Here is an 18,666-nt window from a genome sequence, read left to right as displayed (position 1 = left end):
CTTCATTAGGCACAACCTAATTACTGCAACCAACATGAAGTAACCACTAAGTTTAATTGTAAGCAAGGTTGAGGTTTTGGGTGACAATCTGGAATGGAAAGATTTTGCTGGGGAAGTCTATATTGCTGCAAGCTGCCAGAAAACGAATAATCCGATACCGCGGCCATACAAGAGGGGAAAATGTTTGTTTTTTTTTCATTCAATTCAGGCCAAAATACAAAGCAACAAAGAAAATCTAGATAATGTAAGTCTTTTTAGAGTAGCAACGGTGATATGCATTTTTGAATGGATATACATGCAGACCGGTGCAACTTATATTTTAATTTTTTCGAGTGAATCATGAAATCGTATTGATTTTAAGCTTTTTTTCCTATTTTGCATTCTATTTGCATTCAGACAAAAATAAGAAATGACAAAAAATGGAGATAAGTATTTTAGCAGCGACGATATATTGTTTTTTTATATAAATGATCAAACAAAATCAGGATAAAAGCAATGTAATAAGTTGAAACTCATAATACAATATGGCTAGCTCCTAATTTGAAAAAAAAAAATCAAAAAATTGTTAAGTTTAATTCTCTTATGCTGTAAGTACTGTAGTGTCAAGGTTTGTGTGGCTTTGCGTTTTAGCATTGACGTTGCAAAAAAAAACCAAATTGAACGTTGCTGGTGAGCCAAAAAGCAAATATGGGTGAAAGGAATTTATACAGGGTTAGTGCTTAAGATATTTTCATACCTAGAGGGTTTTTTTTTCATTTGAGAAACGCTTTGGCTATGTTGCTAATTATATTTAATTTGCTTTTAATGCAATTTAGGGACTTAGAAACTTACTGATAAGTTAATAGTTTAGTAGACACTCAAACTAAGGAGAGAAGACATGAATATATTTTTCACTTGCAAAAACAAGAGAACAAAGCCCTTAAATGAGAAGGCCCTACCCTGAAACCTTTCATTTTATTAAATGTCCAAGGTTACGAAAGCAGATCCAGCCTAAAGGGTATGGGTCTCAAAGAACAGCAACATGATTGGTCAATATTGACAACAAACAACAGGAATAATAGTCAAAATAACAAACTGACAGCAGGAGTAATTGAAAACAGAATTAACGTATCACTTACACTTAGTTTACTGTCGTTGTAACATGTACCCTATATATTATTTATAACAGGACACCCATTCTCAAGTACTCATGAAATTAGAATCATATGCAAATTTAATACTTATACAGGTTTATGACATTAAGAATAATAGGTGAAAGGAAGAAAGACAGAGAAACAGAATTACACTAACAGAATAAAAAGGAGCAAAAAAAACAGTGAATTTGAGTTGGAAAGGAGTTTCTTGAACAGCATTTTAATAGAGCCATTTTTTCCAGCAATTGATACTATCTTGACCAGAAATTGCAATTCTCCTGGAGTTGGCTGGGTTTAGAATGCCCGGTACGGAAATCTTCCAGGAGAAGGCGTGTGGAACAATAATAAAAAATTAAAAAAAACATTCAGCACAGGAGACAGTTCAGAGAGGGAAAAAAATGTTTTATTTTATTTTCCGTTACTAATCGTAAAATCCTCTAGGTGGCTTGAACCAGAAGTGTTCATCCAGCAAAGACTTTAGGTAGAAAAGTAGTTTTGTTATTGTTTTCCCTTACTCCAACCTGCGATTTCTGGCAGCTGACTGGATGCATATCTATGCTAAATTACGGCCCGAAGGAGCGTCCGCAGCACGCACTGTTTGGAACAAAATTTTAAAAATAGTTTCGTAAAGGCAAAGCTCTCGATTTACCGGTTGATCTACGGTCCTATGCTCACTTATGGCCATGAACCGGGGCTCATAACCGAAAGAACAAGAACTGTTGCAAATGTGTAAAGAATCTACGCTTATAAAAATTAACAGGATTATTGTTCATTTATAAAAAATAATATTCAATCTTCTTGTGTTAGTTTTTAGGTAAAACAGCCCATGTTAGCGGGTCAGTGGCAACTCAACTTAAATCAGCTGTAAAATAAACTAAAAACAACAATACATTATCCCATTTTTCCTCATCTCTTGTGGACCTTGGTAGACTTTTTTATTCATGAAAATAATTTGTCTGGTATTTTTGGTGTGGATCTGCGGGCCTTTTCCTTCTGGTACAGCCCTCAATTTTTATATAAAGAAACTGTAAAATAAGACTCTCATTTTTTTCCCTTAAGGTTCCCGCTATGGTAACTTTCCCTCTCAGAGGTTTTTGTCAAATATCATAACTCGTGGTGGTAACAAAGACCACATGTTTTTCCTGTTATTTCTCTCTGTGATGCCCCTTGTTGCGTCATCCGTGTAAATCTGTAAATTCTGTATGTAGTTGGTTTTGGCATCTCGGGCTTCCCAGATTTTGAAGCCAAAGTCTCCTGATGTGCTTTCATCTGAAATGTCTTAAGTGACATTGTTATGCGTGTTAGATTATTAACACAGGCATTATATAATCATCATATCAATACTTTCATAATCACGTCATTCATTTAGTTGTTATAAAAAAACATGTCATGCTTACCAACATGTTAAAATGAAGTATTCACTTATTGTGTTCACTTGCTGTTCAAATCATGCTTTCTTCAGTACTTTACCGGCAATGTTTCTATCGGGTGTTCTCATGAGTCTGGCCTTGAATCTGTCAAACCCTTTCAGAACAGATTCCAGTTAGATTCGGTCTAAACAAATGTTTCTTGTAAAGATGTCCCTCCCTGCCTTTGCCTGTAAAATCCCAGGTTTGTTAAGTCTAATTTTCCATGTTGTCAACCCAGGCCCCTTTCCTATACAATAATGGCCAGCCATTTTTCAGTGCTTGTTTCAATGATGACTTTATCTTAATTATAAGCCAAGGGTCTACTAGGTTTAGATTCTTTATTTTGTAACTTTGCAATAAAAGCTTTATACTGAACTGCTCTCTTCCGCTCTTTTTTTAATTGTCCAAATACTTTTTCCCATCCCAGAAGTTGAACACGTAGCAACACACAGATTGTGTACACCAACACCTGGAATTTACTCTGCAAACTACCAGCTCTATAATGAATTGACCTTACAAGTTTCGACAAGGCTTTGTGTTTTTTTGTGCTGATCTACTGGAAAAATATAAACATGAGAATCCCCTAAAGCTCACATGAGTGGAAGAGTGCCTGGCTCTCTCTGTGTTGACTGACAGTCAGCTCATGATTTCAATTTTGTTGGTAGTTAGTGTTTTATATTATTGTTTTTTTAGCCTGGTCAAAACTGACCCTAACAATACAAATGAAACAAATTCAATTAAAATTTTTTATAATGTAACTTAATTTCCTTTAAATACTGGTAGATACTTTTAACAGTATCAAGAAGCCTCGATAGTTTTTTATGCTTTTAAAATTCAAAACAGGTCAGGGACAACCCTAACCTTACCGGAGGGTTAAATTATCATCCAGGACAAGATCCTTATCACCAAACATGTACTTTTGACAAAATAAAATAGTTTTTGGTCTTGTTTTGTGATCTTACATTGTTACTAGGAAATTTCTCACATTTGCTGCATTCAAAAATATTTCATTTTTATTAAAGGGATACTATTGTCTAATAATATTTACGTTTGTACTAGATGTTTATTTGGCAGTAAATGCATGGTTATAAAGACTGCTGGACAAGCGATTCATTCTGGATGGACTGATCAAAGTCATAATTCAACCACCTAGAAATTTAATTTATTGTGTGAATACTTGCAGCCCATTCAGATGGTTTAAAAAATACAATACAAAGATTTAGCGGTTTGAAAGTTGCTATTGAATGAATGATATACACTGCCTTCGACCAGTTGTCTAGCCTGTGCCAGGGATTGGACACGGCCGGTGCAGGCGTAAGGTTTAGATTGATGCTCTGCCACTGAATTGTCACTCCGCCAGGTGAGTCTCAGAGATGCTCCGCTGCTGCACCGGCCCGCCCAACCTGTCAAAAACCCTTCTGCCAAATTGCACTGATGAGAAAATCAGGATTCAACCTCCAGTTAGTGTACAAGAAATGCACCCTGTATGAAAAACAGAGAACACTTTCTCTCCGCTTCATTGACTGACAAAACAGCATTGGGACCAAGTAGGGGCTCAGTATCGTGCTGACACTTTTGACATGGTCATATTCAATGATTTAACCCACAGCTTCGCTATTGGGACCCAATAGCACACCCTTTGTGTTATAAAGTGATTAAAAGTAGATGAGTAGACAGACAGACAGACAGACAGACAGACAGACAGACAGACAGACAGACAGACAGACAGACAGACAGACAGACAGATAGATAGTTTATTCATCCCCGTAGGGAAATTCACACTTCCAGCGGTATCCTTGTATTGAAAATAAAACAATAATAAAGTAAAAGGAATATAATACATAAATACCCAATGTAGCGTGTGAGTAGGAAGGAAGGAAGGAAGGAAGGAAGGAAGGAAGGAAGGAAGGAAGGAAGGAAGGAAGGAAGGAAGGAAGGAAGGTAGAAAGGAAGGAAGTCTGTAACAAAATTGAGAAAAATTAAAGTTCTGTACTCTTCAAAAAGGCACAGTATTTGTATGACTGTAAGTCTTATATAATCTTTCAAATATTCAAAAGCAGGAAATACACACTTATATTGACTGCTGGACAAGCGATTCATTCCGGACGGACTAGTCAAAGTCATAATTCAACCACCTAGGAATTTAATTTATTGTGCAAACACTTCCAGCAGTCAATTCAGTATTGTCCACAGTAATGTTAGGCTAACTGTTTTTGTTTTTTGCAAATAAGTTTGCTGAAGTTGACAAGGTTGTTAGTTATTGTACACAGTTGTTAGTAACTTTGACTCACTGGTGTTAATTTTTTTGTCTTCTGTTTTGCACTGTTCTCCATTATTTTGACAATTATACACTGTTTATGTCATTGTCAATATCGGTCAAGAATGTTGATGTTCTTTGATTTTCCACACCACTTTGGGCTGATCTGCTATTTATAACCCAGTAGATTTTATAAAAAATAAAGGGCTCGGAGGATGACCTTTTTGAACAGGTTGGAATGTTCTTATTTGAAGGTTTTGTATCGTTCTTCCCTGTTCTCCTTGCAAGTTCAAAATCTATTGATGCCTTCTCTCATTATGTTGAGTGTCTACTAAACTATACACTTTTCACAATTACAGTGCAGAAAGTGTTTGGTATCATGTAATATAATCAATAATAAGCTGAAATATACCAATGCACATCGTTTGGATTTATTTTCTTTTTTTTTTAAATGACCAAGAAAAATAACATCGGGATATTTTTGAATCAACTGCATTTTGTATATTAGATTTATTAAAGAGTTTAAAAGGATAGTGTGCATTATCCTGTGCCTCCTAGTGGTAAATAACTTAATTAGTTAAAAAAATCTGTTTGAACAACGAAAAATACATCAAGTATCATATGAACTTTTTTTTTAACTACTCATAGGTCAAGAAATTTGTATTCATTTTATATTACTTAGTGTCTGCCATCGTGCTGTTAAGGGTACCCCCAAATAAAAAAGACCCAAAGAAAGGCTTGGCAAAAATGAAAAGAAAAATTGTGAGGTTTTTGGCCACTTTGAGTCTACGTAGTTTGTATTCTTCCTTGTGCTTTGTAGCACTGGTTTTCAGTTGGAATACACATCTAGCAATCCAATAATACACCATGTCCTTTAAAGTTGTTAAATTCATGTAGAATAATCCAAGAAAAATCCTGATGGCAATTAATACAACTAAATAAATTATTTAGTGCTCCACAGGGGTGACCTGGTAACCACATTGATGACCCCTGTTAACCCACCTTTGAGTCTCTACAGTCCGTAATATTTATTGTGTTGTGTAGCACTCATTTTTGGTGTTACCAAATATCATAGTGACATCTAGTGGGCAAATATCTGCTGTGGTGTCCCTTTAAATGATCTTGCTTTGAATTGTTTCTCGTGTTACGAAAAACTCGTAAATTGGGTCACGTGTATCTCAATGCTCCTCTGTATTTAATACAATCAGTGTAATGGGCTCGCTGCGGGGATTTGTAGGCATGATTAAAGTAATGGACAGAGGACAAAGAAAAGAACCACGCAAAGCAAGTCCGAGGACAAAAAGGAAAGATCTGGCAAGTGTTCATGGTGGGAACGGAAGATAGGTCTACTTACTTGCAAGAAAGCTGGTTTATACCATGTATGAAGTAACAGTCGCCACCGTTGATGCAGTATGCCTTTTCAGTGTCGTTGCAGTGCCGCACGTGACTCACGCCCAGGGGCAAAGTGGTGGTGCTTACTATCAAGTAAACAGGACATAGGTTAGATTTTGTATTCTTAGCTTAAAAAAAGCCTCAAGTGTGGGGTTCCAGGAATAAAGTACCCTAATTTCCGGGCTACAAGTTGTTACTTTTTTCCCCACATTTTAAACACTGCGGCTTTACCTACAGCGTGGCGTATCATTTAATTATTTTCCGGGGTGCGAAAAACATTATTCTAAGCAACTCTAAACCAATAAAATGAATGAAGAGTTCACAGAGGTCCAACATAATTGTATGATGATTAGAAACCTCCGTTATTTAAATCAGTCGGGTTTTGGGGCTAATTTTTTAAAGGAAAACGGCGCAATGTTTGATCATTCGGACGTTTGGGGGACAGAGGGAAATCAGCGACTTGCCTTTTTTCATGACGCATGCACTTTAAATACAAACACCATAATTACATCTGAAAACATTTATGGCGCCCATCTATAGGAGAAATAAGTCAATGTTCTCCCCAATATTATTCATCTAATGCATAAATGGACGAAAATGGGGTGTTCGTTCAATTCAATATGTACGCTAACAACCCAGCCGCTGTTCCGGCCACCTGTAGAAGTTATCCATTAAAATTTTATGTTCTCATTCTGTATTTCCTTAAATCCTCGAGGAACGATTACAAGTTAATGCAATTTGGTCCGTCTTTCTGAAATTTCTTCCTATCCCTCCAGGCATCCTACCAATGCAGAGCGCATACCCACGCCCAAACACAACGGCAATGAGCACTTATGGTTTTTGTTTTAATTTAGTCAGATTTGACTTTCACTGCTTCAAAATACTATTTACTGACATAGCTTTTAATCATGTTGTGTTTTTCTGTGTTTGTCTATGGTAATCACACAGTGTATGTATGCATGCAAACCCTCGTTGTATATCATCAGTACAAGTTATTTTTGCAATAATTTTCAGTGTTCCTTGTTTTACTTGATCCAAAGAAAACCAAATTGCTACAGTCAGGTGAGCCAACTGTAAAAAGTCTCAACAGAGTAAGACGTTTCGGCAAAACACCGGATTACAAGCAGCTATTTTTTTTGCTAAATTTTAAACATTGTGGCTTTAACTATGGTGTAGTTCATTTCACTTTATTTTCTTTGCCCAGCAACAGGAGACCAATAAAATAAATGAGAAGTTCACAGAAGTCCAATCATATTGTATGATTAATCACTGCTTCCGTTATTGTGAGTCAAAACAATTGATTAGTTCTTAGAGGTCCAATTAATCTCAACTTCTGTTACTGTGTGCACGGGCCTTTTTGGAAAGAAACGTCACGGCATTAATGGTGCCAAATATCAAACGTGTTTGATAATGTTGGTTGGCACTTAGTCACCAAATTCTTCCAGTGTGCGGGAATAGAGGAAAACGGCAACTCGAAACATGCGATCTAAATACAAAAACACAACAGTGATGTCTGAAAACATTTATGCCACCCTTCTAGAGGATACATTAGAAGATGATTTTACCAACATTATTCAAAAAATACATAACGGTGCTTAATTAACTATTGAATATGTACTCCTGGTATATTCATTTTTTACCCACAAATGAAGTCCTCAATTTATACATTCAAGTTGGACAGCAAATAACGTTTCTATCATTGCCGTATCATTAGTCATTGTCAGGTCACTGTATTTTCTTTTCATCCTCGAGAAAATATGAGAAGTGAATGCAATATGGCGGAAACAACCAAAGACATCAGCACAAAAAACACAAATTTGACCATGTAAATACGTCACATATTAAAGGTCTGAAAATTATACATATGCGACATGGTGGCTGTCCAGGGATTTTTTCACAATTTAGTAATCTTTCACTTAATAATCTTAAACAGGTGGTGAATACGGCCAAACCGACTACTTGCCTGGTTGACCCGCTTCCGGGTTCACTGATTAATGGTCTTTTGGGGGTCCTTGTACCTTCAGTTCTAAATATCATAAACATATCACTCTCCTCAGGTGTATTTCCAGCAGCTTTAAAGTCCGCTGTTATTAAACCTACACTGAAACGACCCAACCCTGACCCAGAAAGCTTATGTAATTATAGACTTGTGTCAAACCTACCATTTCTTTCTAAAGTACTTGAAAAAGTTGTGGCACAGCAGCTGAATTATTTTCTATTCTTTTTTAATCTATGCAATCAGGATTCAGGTCTAACCACTCTACTGAGACAGCCCTGATTAAGGTAACCAATGATCTTCTACTGGCAATGGACTCAGGCGCTTCCTCAATCTTGCTGCTGCTGCTGGACCTTAGTGCTACCTTTGACACTGTGGACCATAATATCTTACTAGAAGGGTTGGAAAAATGGATTGGTCTCTCAGGAACCGTCCTCTCATGGTTCAGATCCTACCGCTCAGATAGGACGCACTGTGTTAAATATGGCGAAATGACATCTGAGCCGTTTAGTGTTACCTGTGGTGTTCCGCAGGGTTCAGTACTTGCCCCCCTTTCTTTTCAGCATTTACATGCTTCCATTAGATGATATTATTCGCAAGTATAATATTAGTTTCCATTGCTACGCAGATTATACACAAAAACTATATCTTCCGATGGAGGAATCTGCCACACTAAACTGTGGAAATTTGGAAGCCTGCCTCACTGAGATAAAAGAATGGATGTCACTCAACTTCTTGCGCCTTAACTCTGAAAAGAACGATTTTTTTTCAAAAACTGCTCTGAATATTGACACCCAGAGTGAATGGTGTCATAATAGTCTGTGGTTTGCAATAATCTGTGGTCTGTGCAGCCCTTTGAGACTCTTTGTGATTAAGGGCTATACAAATAAACATGACTTGACTTGTTGTAATCTAGCACTATTCTCCATAGGATTGTTGCCCTGCAACTGTCATCTGGGTCTATATGGCTCACATCTTACGGGACATTCCTTATTCGCATTTTCTTTCGACGTAGAACTAAATACGTGCTCGTTTTTGTAATCGTTCTAGTAGTCCCCATCTTGTATGGTTACATGTTCCAAAAAAGCGTGACATAAGCAACTTGTAGTAATAGTTTAGTACTCAATTGAATATATACCACCTAGTCATGATATTTCAACCTTTTCACCTACAAGTCAAGTCCTCAATTTATACATCCGAACTGAACAACAGTGTAAATTATTTGTCAGAAACACTTTTCTAATTGGCGTCAATGTCAAGTCGCTGAAATTTCCCTTATTCCTTGAGGAACGATAACAAGAGAATGAAACACAAAGGCAACATCCACATTTGTATGGTTCCCCTGGCCCTTTCACTCATCAGTGCTTTTTCTCGCGCAGTAGTAAATGTATGCTTGTCTTTGTAACCGCCATCTTGAATGGTCGCATGTTCCAAACACGTGACGTAAACAACTGGGAGCAGAACTAAAAAAAAACAAAGCAGCTGAAAACTGCACCAGTTGTGCAGGTGCAGGGCGCCATTGGCCTTCTGCAGCCAAAGGCGTAGATACATGATTCAAAATGCGGTTGGCGACAGGCGACGGCTTATACAAAGACAAAATTGGGTCTGGTTTCAAATTTGACCGTGTGGGTTTTAATCAAGTGTGATCTGTAGTCCGGAACTTACGGTACATTGTCAGTTGCACAAGACCATGTTTCAAGGATGAATGACAAAAGGTAAATGCTTACAGATGTGCACGTTGATAATACTTGTGACGTTTTCTTGTCCAACTGAGTTTTCAGCCACACAGGTGTAGTTTCCAGAGTCTTCCACACGCGCTCGACTGATCAGCACCTTGGAGTTTTTTCTTACAACAGAAAAGGTAAACACGTTAAGATGGGAGAAGCAAAGGAACGGATGTGTGTCACTCTTAAAATGATATCTGATCACATATTGTTAGAAATGCCTTGTGTATTACTGGATGGGCAGAAGAGTCTATTACATGCCAGGATTGCATTTCCCATGCAATGTGTTCATCATTATCTTTACTCGTCATTATGGCCTTTTCACTGTTTTCAGTTTAATTCAGGGAAAAAATTCAGAGTTCCATTCTTCTTAGTGATTGGATTTATTTATTCCTTATATTGTTTAAGAGAAGAGAACCAATAGGAAAAACTTGTTACAGAAAAATATCTAATCTGACTTCTCACGTGTTTTGTCAACCATTCCTAAATGTGATTATAGTAAATAGTGACATGCAGTCAGGGGATGCAAGTGAAGCTCTGCCTCACCTGCCATCAAGGGAATCTAAAATAAAAATGTATGAAATGGGTTTTATTCAGTAATTAAAAATGTTTTTTACTAAACTTCACAAGTTTGGGAAGTTTTTGGGTGGGGTTTTCTTGTTATATGGACTATTTATTCATAAAAGAGCACCACCTGTGATGCTTTTCTTCAAAAGGAGCAGCACCTAGACTTTATTAAGTTATGTAAGACAATAAAATGTTTTTTCTATGTTCCAGTTTATATAGTGCTTTCTTTTATGCCTACCAAATATTAATAAGATGTGTTTTCATTTTTGTGTGAATCCGACTGTGCCTCACCAGACAAAATTCTCATTGCACATCATTGATAGTGAATATAGCCTGTCGACACATATAATTATAATAACAAAAATAAAAAGGAAAAAAGGTCAAATTATAACAAAATACAATGGATAAGATATTTAGTTTTCATTTCATTCATATAACTTTAACAAGACGTAGCTGTTTGTAGCTGGAAGAATTAAGGGGAAAATATACTTAAAGATAACAATAACGTAAAATATGGGCAAATACAAAATACATTATTTAAAAAGAACACAAATATCTGACAACAGAATAAGAAAATCTGACATATCAAGATTCACTTTTTGGATTTTCCAGTATCCTGGGAAGTCTCTTTGAGGTAATCTTAATCATAGAGTAGAAAAATGGGTTTAACTTATGTGATAATTTTGTACTTCTACGGCATCACTTTCATAAATGTGTAAAGAATATCTGTGTATAATACATTGACAAGTATTGATGGATTGATTGATAAGCTCAAGCTCTGGTCATTCAAACACTACTTCTCAGAAACATATTTTATTTACTTGAGCTGTTAATGTGATTTTAATTAACAACAAAAATAAAGACACATATTGGATATAGTGTTTTTTTCTGATCTAATGTAAAATTGAGTTTTTAAAAAAGTCATCTGTTATTGCTCTTGTTGTTGGGATTCTATCAGTCATCTTTGGGGGGCTGGGGGCAACCTTTTTGTGCATCCCCTGTGATTATTTATTCAATTTTTCTTTTAATAAACTAGTATTCAGAATTCCATTTTTCTTACACACTAGAAAAACTTGGGAATTTTTTTAAATTAAATATAGGCAACTAACCTGTAATAATCTTTTAAGCTATTTTGGGGGTTCTTAATGATATCACTTATTGTATTGATATGTTTTTTACTTTACCATAAACCTTTTTCAACTCAAGATTATAAATTTAAAAAAAAGCAATTTGTAAAGTGCATACATTTGTATCCATTAGTGTATGTATTAACCTCAAAAAACATAGGTATTTGAACTCAAAAGTACACAGCAAAATCACAAGTTTAAAATTCAAACTATATATTTAACTAACACCCGTAAGTATTCATTTTACACTGAAATGTGTTGAATAGGCTTTCATGGGTGTTTTTCATATTAAACCGTATACATACTATATTCAAAATTTAATTCTTGGAGCAACATCAGTAGGGTACCTGAAGTGTAAAAATATGCCACTTTGAAACGTCTGAATTCTTGGAAAAACTCAGAGTGACTGGACACATACTCAGACATTTAAGTGTTAATTTGAAACTGGCCATTTTGGTGTACCCGGTACATTCGACACCCATATGTGTGTATGTGAACAAGTGTTTATGTGTTTTTAGAAATAACACAGTAATAAGACATTGTGAAAAATCAAATTATTATTTTTAGAACCTTCATATGAACGTACACTCAAAGTTATTTGAGGTGTTGGCTTTGACTGTTCCCTCTTTCATTTCTCCGTCAATCTATTAATTGTAGTAAAGGATTTATTACTTCCTGGCCTGTTTGTCCTCCAGTGATGTCTGTGCTCGAGTTACTCCACTTGTTTTCAGTTTGTGATTTAAGAAGAGGATTGGAGGAAATTTGAATGTTTTGCAATTTTAATTTAGACGCACTCACTTGTTGGTTTTTATTCTGAGGTCTCTCCCTCGCTGAAGCTCGTGTCCGTCTTTGTACCAGCGAAAGGAAGGGCTCGGATTCCCTGACGCCTCGCACTTCAAGTACAGTTTGTCCCCTTCCATCAGGGACTGGCCTTGCATCACTCGCAGCTTGGGAACAGAGGCTGGCCAAAAAAGAACACATTTTAATTACTATTTCGTTTTTTCCTGTTGTTATGGAAATATAAAGTTAAAAATATATGATTATATTTACAGTAATCTGTGGTTTACAGTGGGCAAAATGAACCCATGATTGGCAAAATCCCTTCAAAATCCAATTCAATACTGTTCATCCATCCATCCATTATCTGCACCCCTTATCCTCAGTAGGGTCGTTGGGGTGCTGGAGCCCATCCCAGCTATCCTCGGGCGGTGGGTAGAGGACACCCTGAACTGGTTGCCAGTCAGTCGCAGGGCACACAGAGACAGACAACTCAATCGCTCATTCGCACCTAGGGACAATTTGGACCGCCCAATTAACCTGAAATGCATGTTTTTGGAATGTAGGAGGAAACCAGAGTTCTCAGAGCAAACCAACGCAAGCACGGGAAGAACATGACAACTCCACACAGGAAGGTTTGATCCCATGACCTCAGAAATGTGCCGCACACCCGCTAACCACTGCCCCGCCGTGCTGCCCCAATACTGTAGAATGTATCACATTTAAAGGTAAAAACTTGTTTACTGTCTTGTTTATTTTAAGTGTTGGTTGAAATAATAAAATGACTTTATATTGTATACAAGTATTTATGTTTGAACAATAACTTCTATCTTAAGTACTGTTGAACCAATGAAAATACAGAACACAATACACAATGCAAACCCGTGAAGTAGAGAAATGTAGAAAAGTAAAACAGTTTATGATAGAGGGTCCCTGTATTTAATATTAATGTACTTTCCCATTTACCTTCACAATTTGGGGATTTTCTTTTTCAAAATGTCATTATTTTCACACTAGATTATGATTATTATTATTGATAACGTATGTATTATATTTCCAGATGCATTCAGAGTGAGGCACGCAATTATCTAGCCTCAAGGTAGAGGGCAGGAGTAAGACCAAGTATTCTGATTGGTTATACACTTTAGCCCCAAAAGATACAATTAGTGATAGTATTCGTAAAATAACAGCAAGACAAGCCATCCATGATGTTTTCTCTTGTTGCATGGACTAATAAAGAGTTCCCTATCTACTGTATTGATGCTTTTATAAAACATTATTTTGCATAGTTTTTGGAGATGGAGAAAAATAAAACATTTTTTTTATATTCCGCAGTTTATATGTTACTTTCTTGCTCTGCCAATCAAATTATAATTATGATGTAGGTTCATTTATTTGCAAATCTGTCTGCCTAACCAGACACGGACCTCACCACACATCACTGCGTGAAAGTTCTGGGCATGCTAGGACTAAAATGAAATTCTGTTAATTGATCTTTTCTTCTTTTACAGGCTGTGCATTTTTTTTTCAAAGCCAAATCATATTTCAACCTCTTTCTGCCACTGTGCCAATCTAATCTTCCCAGCGCATTCAAGATCAATAGTGCTGGCCAATGTAACTTAAAGTATATTAGCAAGAGGACTGCTTCTTTAACCAATCACATTTCAAATTTGTCCTCACAGGGGCCAGCGCCTTGCATGCCCTCTGATGATGTCAGCAGTTTTCCCGAAACTTGTTACAGCCGACTCCTGCAGGGAAGTCAGCATCTCTAGTGGGTACGGTCTGATATCTCATGTTTTCGCCTTGTAAATTTGTATTTAAAAGCCCAGCTTGCAAATTGAATTTTCTTAATCAAGTCTTGTCCTACTTATTATTGCTTCACGTTGCAGCGGTAGCGGGCCATGAGGGCCTGCAAGGCTTTCTGTGCTAGCCTAAAAATATCTGAATTATGTGATAATAATTATATTTTGTCTATCAATACTTGTTAAATAGATTAAAATAGTCTCTTAGCTTCCCTACAATGTTTCTCCCTAATTGCCCTGCTTCCAGATGTATGCTTTCATGTTTAAGATTTTACAATCACATTTCAGGCATTAGTTGTTGCTAGGCTCAAAATCTACCCGGAAGCCTTCAGAAAAAATCCTGATGGTTTTCTTCTCTCCTGCAAATTCTTTACATCACGTATATTTAATCATGTCACCATTTAATATAGCAACTATCGTATAGTTGGGTAGCAATTACGATACAGTATTTCCTAATGCTGAATAAAAGGCAAACTGGTGAATGTGGTTTTGTGTTGTTTGCGAAAAAAAAAAAACCTTTCTATGAGCCGGCTCTTGGAAGTCAGCAAAATGACTCAACAGCTGGTTGTCTCCAGATACCTATTTTCTCAGATGATTGGTCAACATGCTGTTGTTTACTTTAAATTTGTCGAGCATAAAAAAGTTAAAATTGTACTCTATATATCTTTGTAGATTTACAAATATTGTAATTAAATTATATAAAATTGTCAGGTTTATCATTTTTTCTTTTTTTTAGCTCTATGTATTTCTTTTGTTATTGTATTTTTTTCTTTTGTTTATTTCCCATTTTTTCCCATTTAACATATTAAAGTCACTTTATATTGTTATGTTATTATAATGTGTACTGTTTATATTTGTTGCCCTTCAAGTGTAGGATAAATCTGTTGCTGGCGAGGTACAATAAGTACTACAAGCTTCTCTAACATAACCATCTGTTTTTCTCTGTTCAACTGTCTCAAATACTGCTCAGAAAATGTATAATTCTTTGACGTACAACATTTTTTCAAAAGAAACGGAAATAGTTACTTTTTCGGTAACTAGTTACTTTTACTATAGAGTAATTTAGGTACTAACTCAGTTACTTTTTTATATAAGTAGTGACTAACTTATTACCGTTTTAAAATAATGTGACCAACACTGGCTAGTTGGTGGTAATCCACCAAAGCGATCGCGCTAATTGCAGTTGAACTTAAAGAGATACAGCTGCACGAGGAAATATGTTGAGTCGATTTAATAGCAAAAGTTTAGACAACTCCAAAGCGAGCAAGCCTTTCGCAAGTAGGAACATTTTGTCTGTCCCTTTCAGCCAAGAGGTAAGATCCTAAGCCGGAACCCAAGCCTGACCTGGTTTGAATTCTGGGCCGGGTTGTACATTCGTGTCCGGCTGAGCTTCTCTCTCGCTGACTTTTTTCTTTAAGTATCCAGCTGTCATTTTTTTCTTTGTCTAATATTTTCGTTACAAAAACATGTTTTATGTGTCATGCGGCATGGGGCCTTCCACATAACCCCGTCCCACAGAGAAAGCGTGCGGCAGGGGCCGATGTTGGCCAATATCACCTTTCCCCCCCTGAGTACAAATAATTAAACGTGAAATTTTATTAGCCAAGAGTTGGCTAATAGAACTGGTTCGTTCACAAACAGCACATAGCTAATTCAGACTGGAGCTGAAGGACTAGGTGTAAAATCCATAGCCCGCCATTGCATTGCGCACCAAAATGGTCAGAAATTCAAGGCAGTTTTTTACAACATATAGACACCAGAGCTGAAAAAGGAGACCCCTCTGGAGCCCAATATAATCTTTTGTAAATCCCAATACTGACTCAGTAGGTGGCTTTTTTGAAGTTTGTGGATGACTGCGGTGCAGGAAGAATACCTTTAATAGTCCATTTTAAAGAAAAAAAATCATTTGTTTGTGTGTGTGTGTGTGTGTCCACAAAACATTTCTCTGTGAAGCGAGAAAATAATATATAACACAGATTATCATTATTGTGATTGTGCTGTCATGTCCTGTTGTTTTTTTGCTTGTTATCATCACAACAAAAAGCAGCTGTCAAGCGTAATTATAGGACACGACAATATTCTCCAACTTGCAACACAATTGCCATTGCCATGAAAGATGTCGTTTTCTTACAGACACAAGCGATGTCTAATTCCCACTCAAGAGTAAATCATTTGAATGTGAGCAGATGCTGCCTTTCTTTTTATGGCCTGTGCCTTGAAATATGCAGTACCGAAGAAGAGAATAGCATTGCTGTCATATGAGCGGGTGGATGGGTGCAGAGTGATTTGTTTGTTGTAGTAATATATACTTGATTGTAAGATCAGATGCTCATGCGCTGTTATGGGATACTTTCCTACTGCTTTTCTGTATGAAATCCCCTGTTTTCTAACTCAAATTAAGGCCATGCTCTGTATCAGGAGTCTCCAACCCTTTTCAAGCTTATTGCTAAGTTTCATATGCATTGCTAAAATTGCTGTAAGTTATCATGTTAATCCTATGTTATTACCAGGTTAGTTAAATAAACTCAGTCAACCACAAAAGAAAATATTTTACTGGAAAATTACAATGACGAAACAGGTATGCGGGAAGCTCTGCTGTCCCTGGGCCCACGGGCATCACATTGGAGACCCCCTGCTTTATATGAATACATTGATAACCTGTTAAGTGGCAACAGTGGAGGAATAAAGCATAACTCTTTCATGAAAGAGAAAAAAGAATCCTATTCAAATTTAACTGTCTGAAACCGGCAGCTGCTCACTTTCGCAGTCAGTGAAATCAAATACAGTTGCTATAGATAGATAGATAGATAGATAGATACTTTATTCATCCCCTAAGGGAAATTCACATTTCCAGCAGCATCCCTGAGCTGAGAACAATACAATAATAAAGCCAAAAGAATACAATATACAAATACCCAGTGTGACGTGCAAATGCCCACTTTAGCATGTTATATAGAGTAACTAAATAGTGCTACACAGAATACATAATGCAGTAAGATTCGGTAATATCCAATGTAGGTGGTGTGGTTTAATGTGGGCCTTTACTCTGCCGGGTGGAGTTAAAGAGCCTCATGGCATGAGGAAGAAAAGATCTCTTCAGTCTGTCCGTAGTACAAGACAGTGACAGCAGTCTGTCACTGAAACTGCTCTTCTGTCCGGAGATAATGCTGTGAAGCGGATGCGATGGATTGTCCATGATTGACCTCAGCTTTTTCAGTGCCTGTCTCTCAGCTACTGTTGTTAGGCTGTCCAGCTCTTTGCCCACAACAAGCTCGCTTTCCTAGCCAGTTTATTGAGACGAGAGGCATCCTTCTTCTTGACGCTGCCTCCCCAACACGCTGCCGCATAGAAGAGGGCGCTTGCCACTACTGTCTCATAGAATATTTTCAGGAGCTTTTTGCAGATGTTGAAGGAGGCCAGCCTTCTGAGGAAGTAAAGTCGGCTTTGCCCTTTCCTACATAGAGCTTCTGTGTTGGCAGTCCAGTCCAGTTTGTTGTCCAGCTGCACACCCAGGTATTTGTAAGTCTGGACAAAGTCTGGACAAATTCTACACATATTCTACACTATTTAATATCAGTCAATATATGTTTTTATATGATATAGTTATTTAAGGCAATTATGTCGTATCAAATGGAAATTGCAACAAAAGGTACGCGCCAACATAGTTTTGTCACAAATTTGATACGTTTTGCTAAAAAAAAAAAATGAATAGAAAATAGAACAGTGTGCACAAAATAAATAAAAATCACATAGGATAAACATCCCATGAAAGTCAAATATTGTCAATATGGACTGTACTTCAAGTTCAGTCACAGAGTATCCTACAAGGAATGCTCAACAGTACTTTCTTTCGGACTGATACCAGGATGATTACTCATTGCCTAAGTATTGAAATGAAATGATCTACATTTATATAGCGCTTTTCAAGTCAATGACTTCCCAAAGCGCTTTACATTGTGCTTCACATTTCCCAATAGCGGCTGTGATCTGTGCAGCCATGTAAGGCGCTAACCTGCTTATTGGGGGTATTGGGGTTTCATTGTCTTACCCAAGGACATTTCGGCATGTAACACGGACAAGCCGAGATTCGAACTGGGATCCCTTAATCCTAAAACGATCGCTCTACCTCCTGAGCTACTGCCGGCCCAAAGGTTCATTAATACCTGAAATAACTTAACTCATGAATGAAAAAAAGACAGATGGATAGAAAAAGCCTCATGAGCTAAATACTACCCTAAACAAGCACAAATGACTGAAAAATATATATTGTCAAAATAAGACACCCAGGTTCCATCTCTCTCATTTCTCTACTTTATTCATCTTAATTTCCTTCCTCGCGGCTGTGGTCACTTGTGTGTGTTTATCTCTTATCACGACCCTATTTCGTCACTATTTAAACATTCTGTCTCCTTGGTTCCTTGCTGGTTGGTTGTCTTCCATGTCACATCCCAAACACTCTTGTCTCAGCCTCTTGTCATTCGA

The 18,666-nt window shown here is 37.0% G+C and overlaps 1 protein-coding gene across 3 annotated transcripts in view; it reads right to left on the bottom strand.

Annotated features, from left to right (window-relative positions):
* nrg2b (neuregulin 2b) overlaps nucleotides 1–18,666 on the bottom strand; it is an 85,169-nt gene that overhangs the window by 28,677 nt on the left and 37,826 nt on the right. For all 3 annotated transcript variants that reach the window (XM_088344479.1, XM_088344477.1, XM_088344478.1), the window contains 3 exons: nucleotides 12,404–12,566; nucleotides 9,915–10,033; nucleotides 6,154–6,277 (listed from right to left, as the gene is read on the bottom strand). In XM_088344479.1, coding sequence (XP_088200605.1) covers nucleotides 6,154–6,277; nucleotides 9,915–10,033; nucleotides 12,404–12,566 — 406 coding nt within the window. The remainder of the gene's footprint in view (nucleotides 1–6,153; nucleotides 6,278–9,914; nucleotides 10,034–12,403; nucleotides 12,567–18,666) is intronic.

The sequence above is a fragment of the Urocampus carinirostris genome, chromosome 9 (assembly GCF_059441175.1).
Source record: "Urocampus carinirostris isolate Australia breed hairy pipefish chromosome 9, RoL_Ucar_1.0, whole genome shotgun sequence".
Lineage (NCBI taxonomy): Eukaryota > Metazoa > Chordata > Actinopteri > Syngnathiformes > Syngnathidae > Urocampus > Urocampus carinirostris.
Note: the sequence above shows the minus strand (reverse complement) of the source record. Positions and strands in the feature narration are given on the sequence as shown.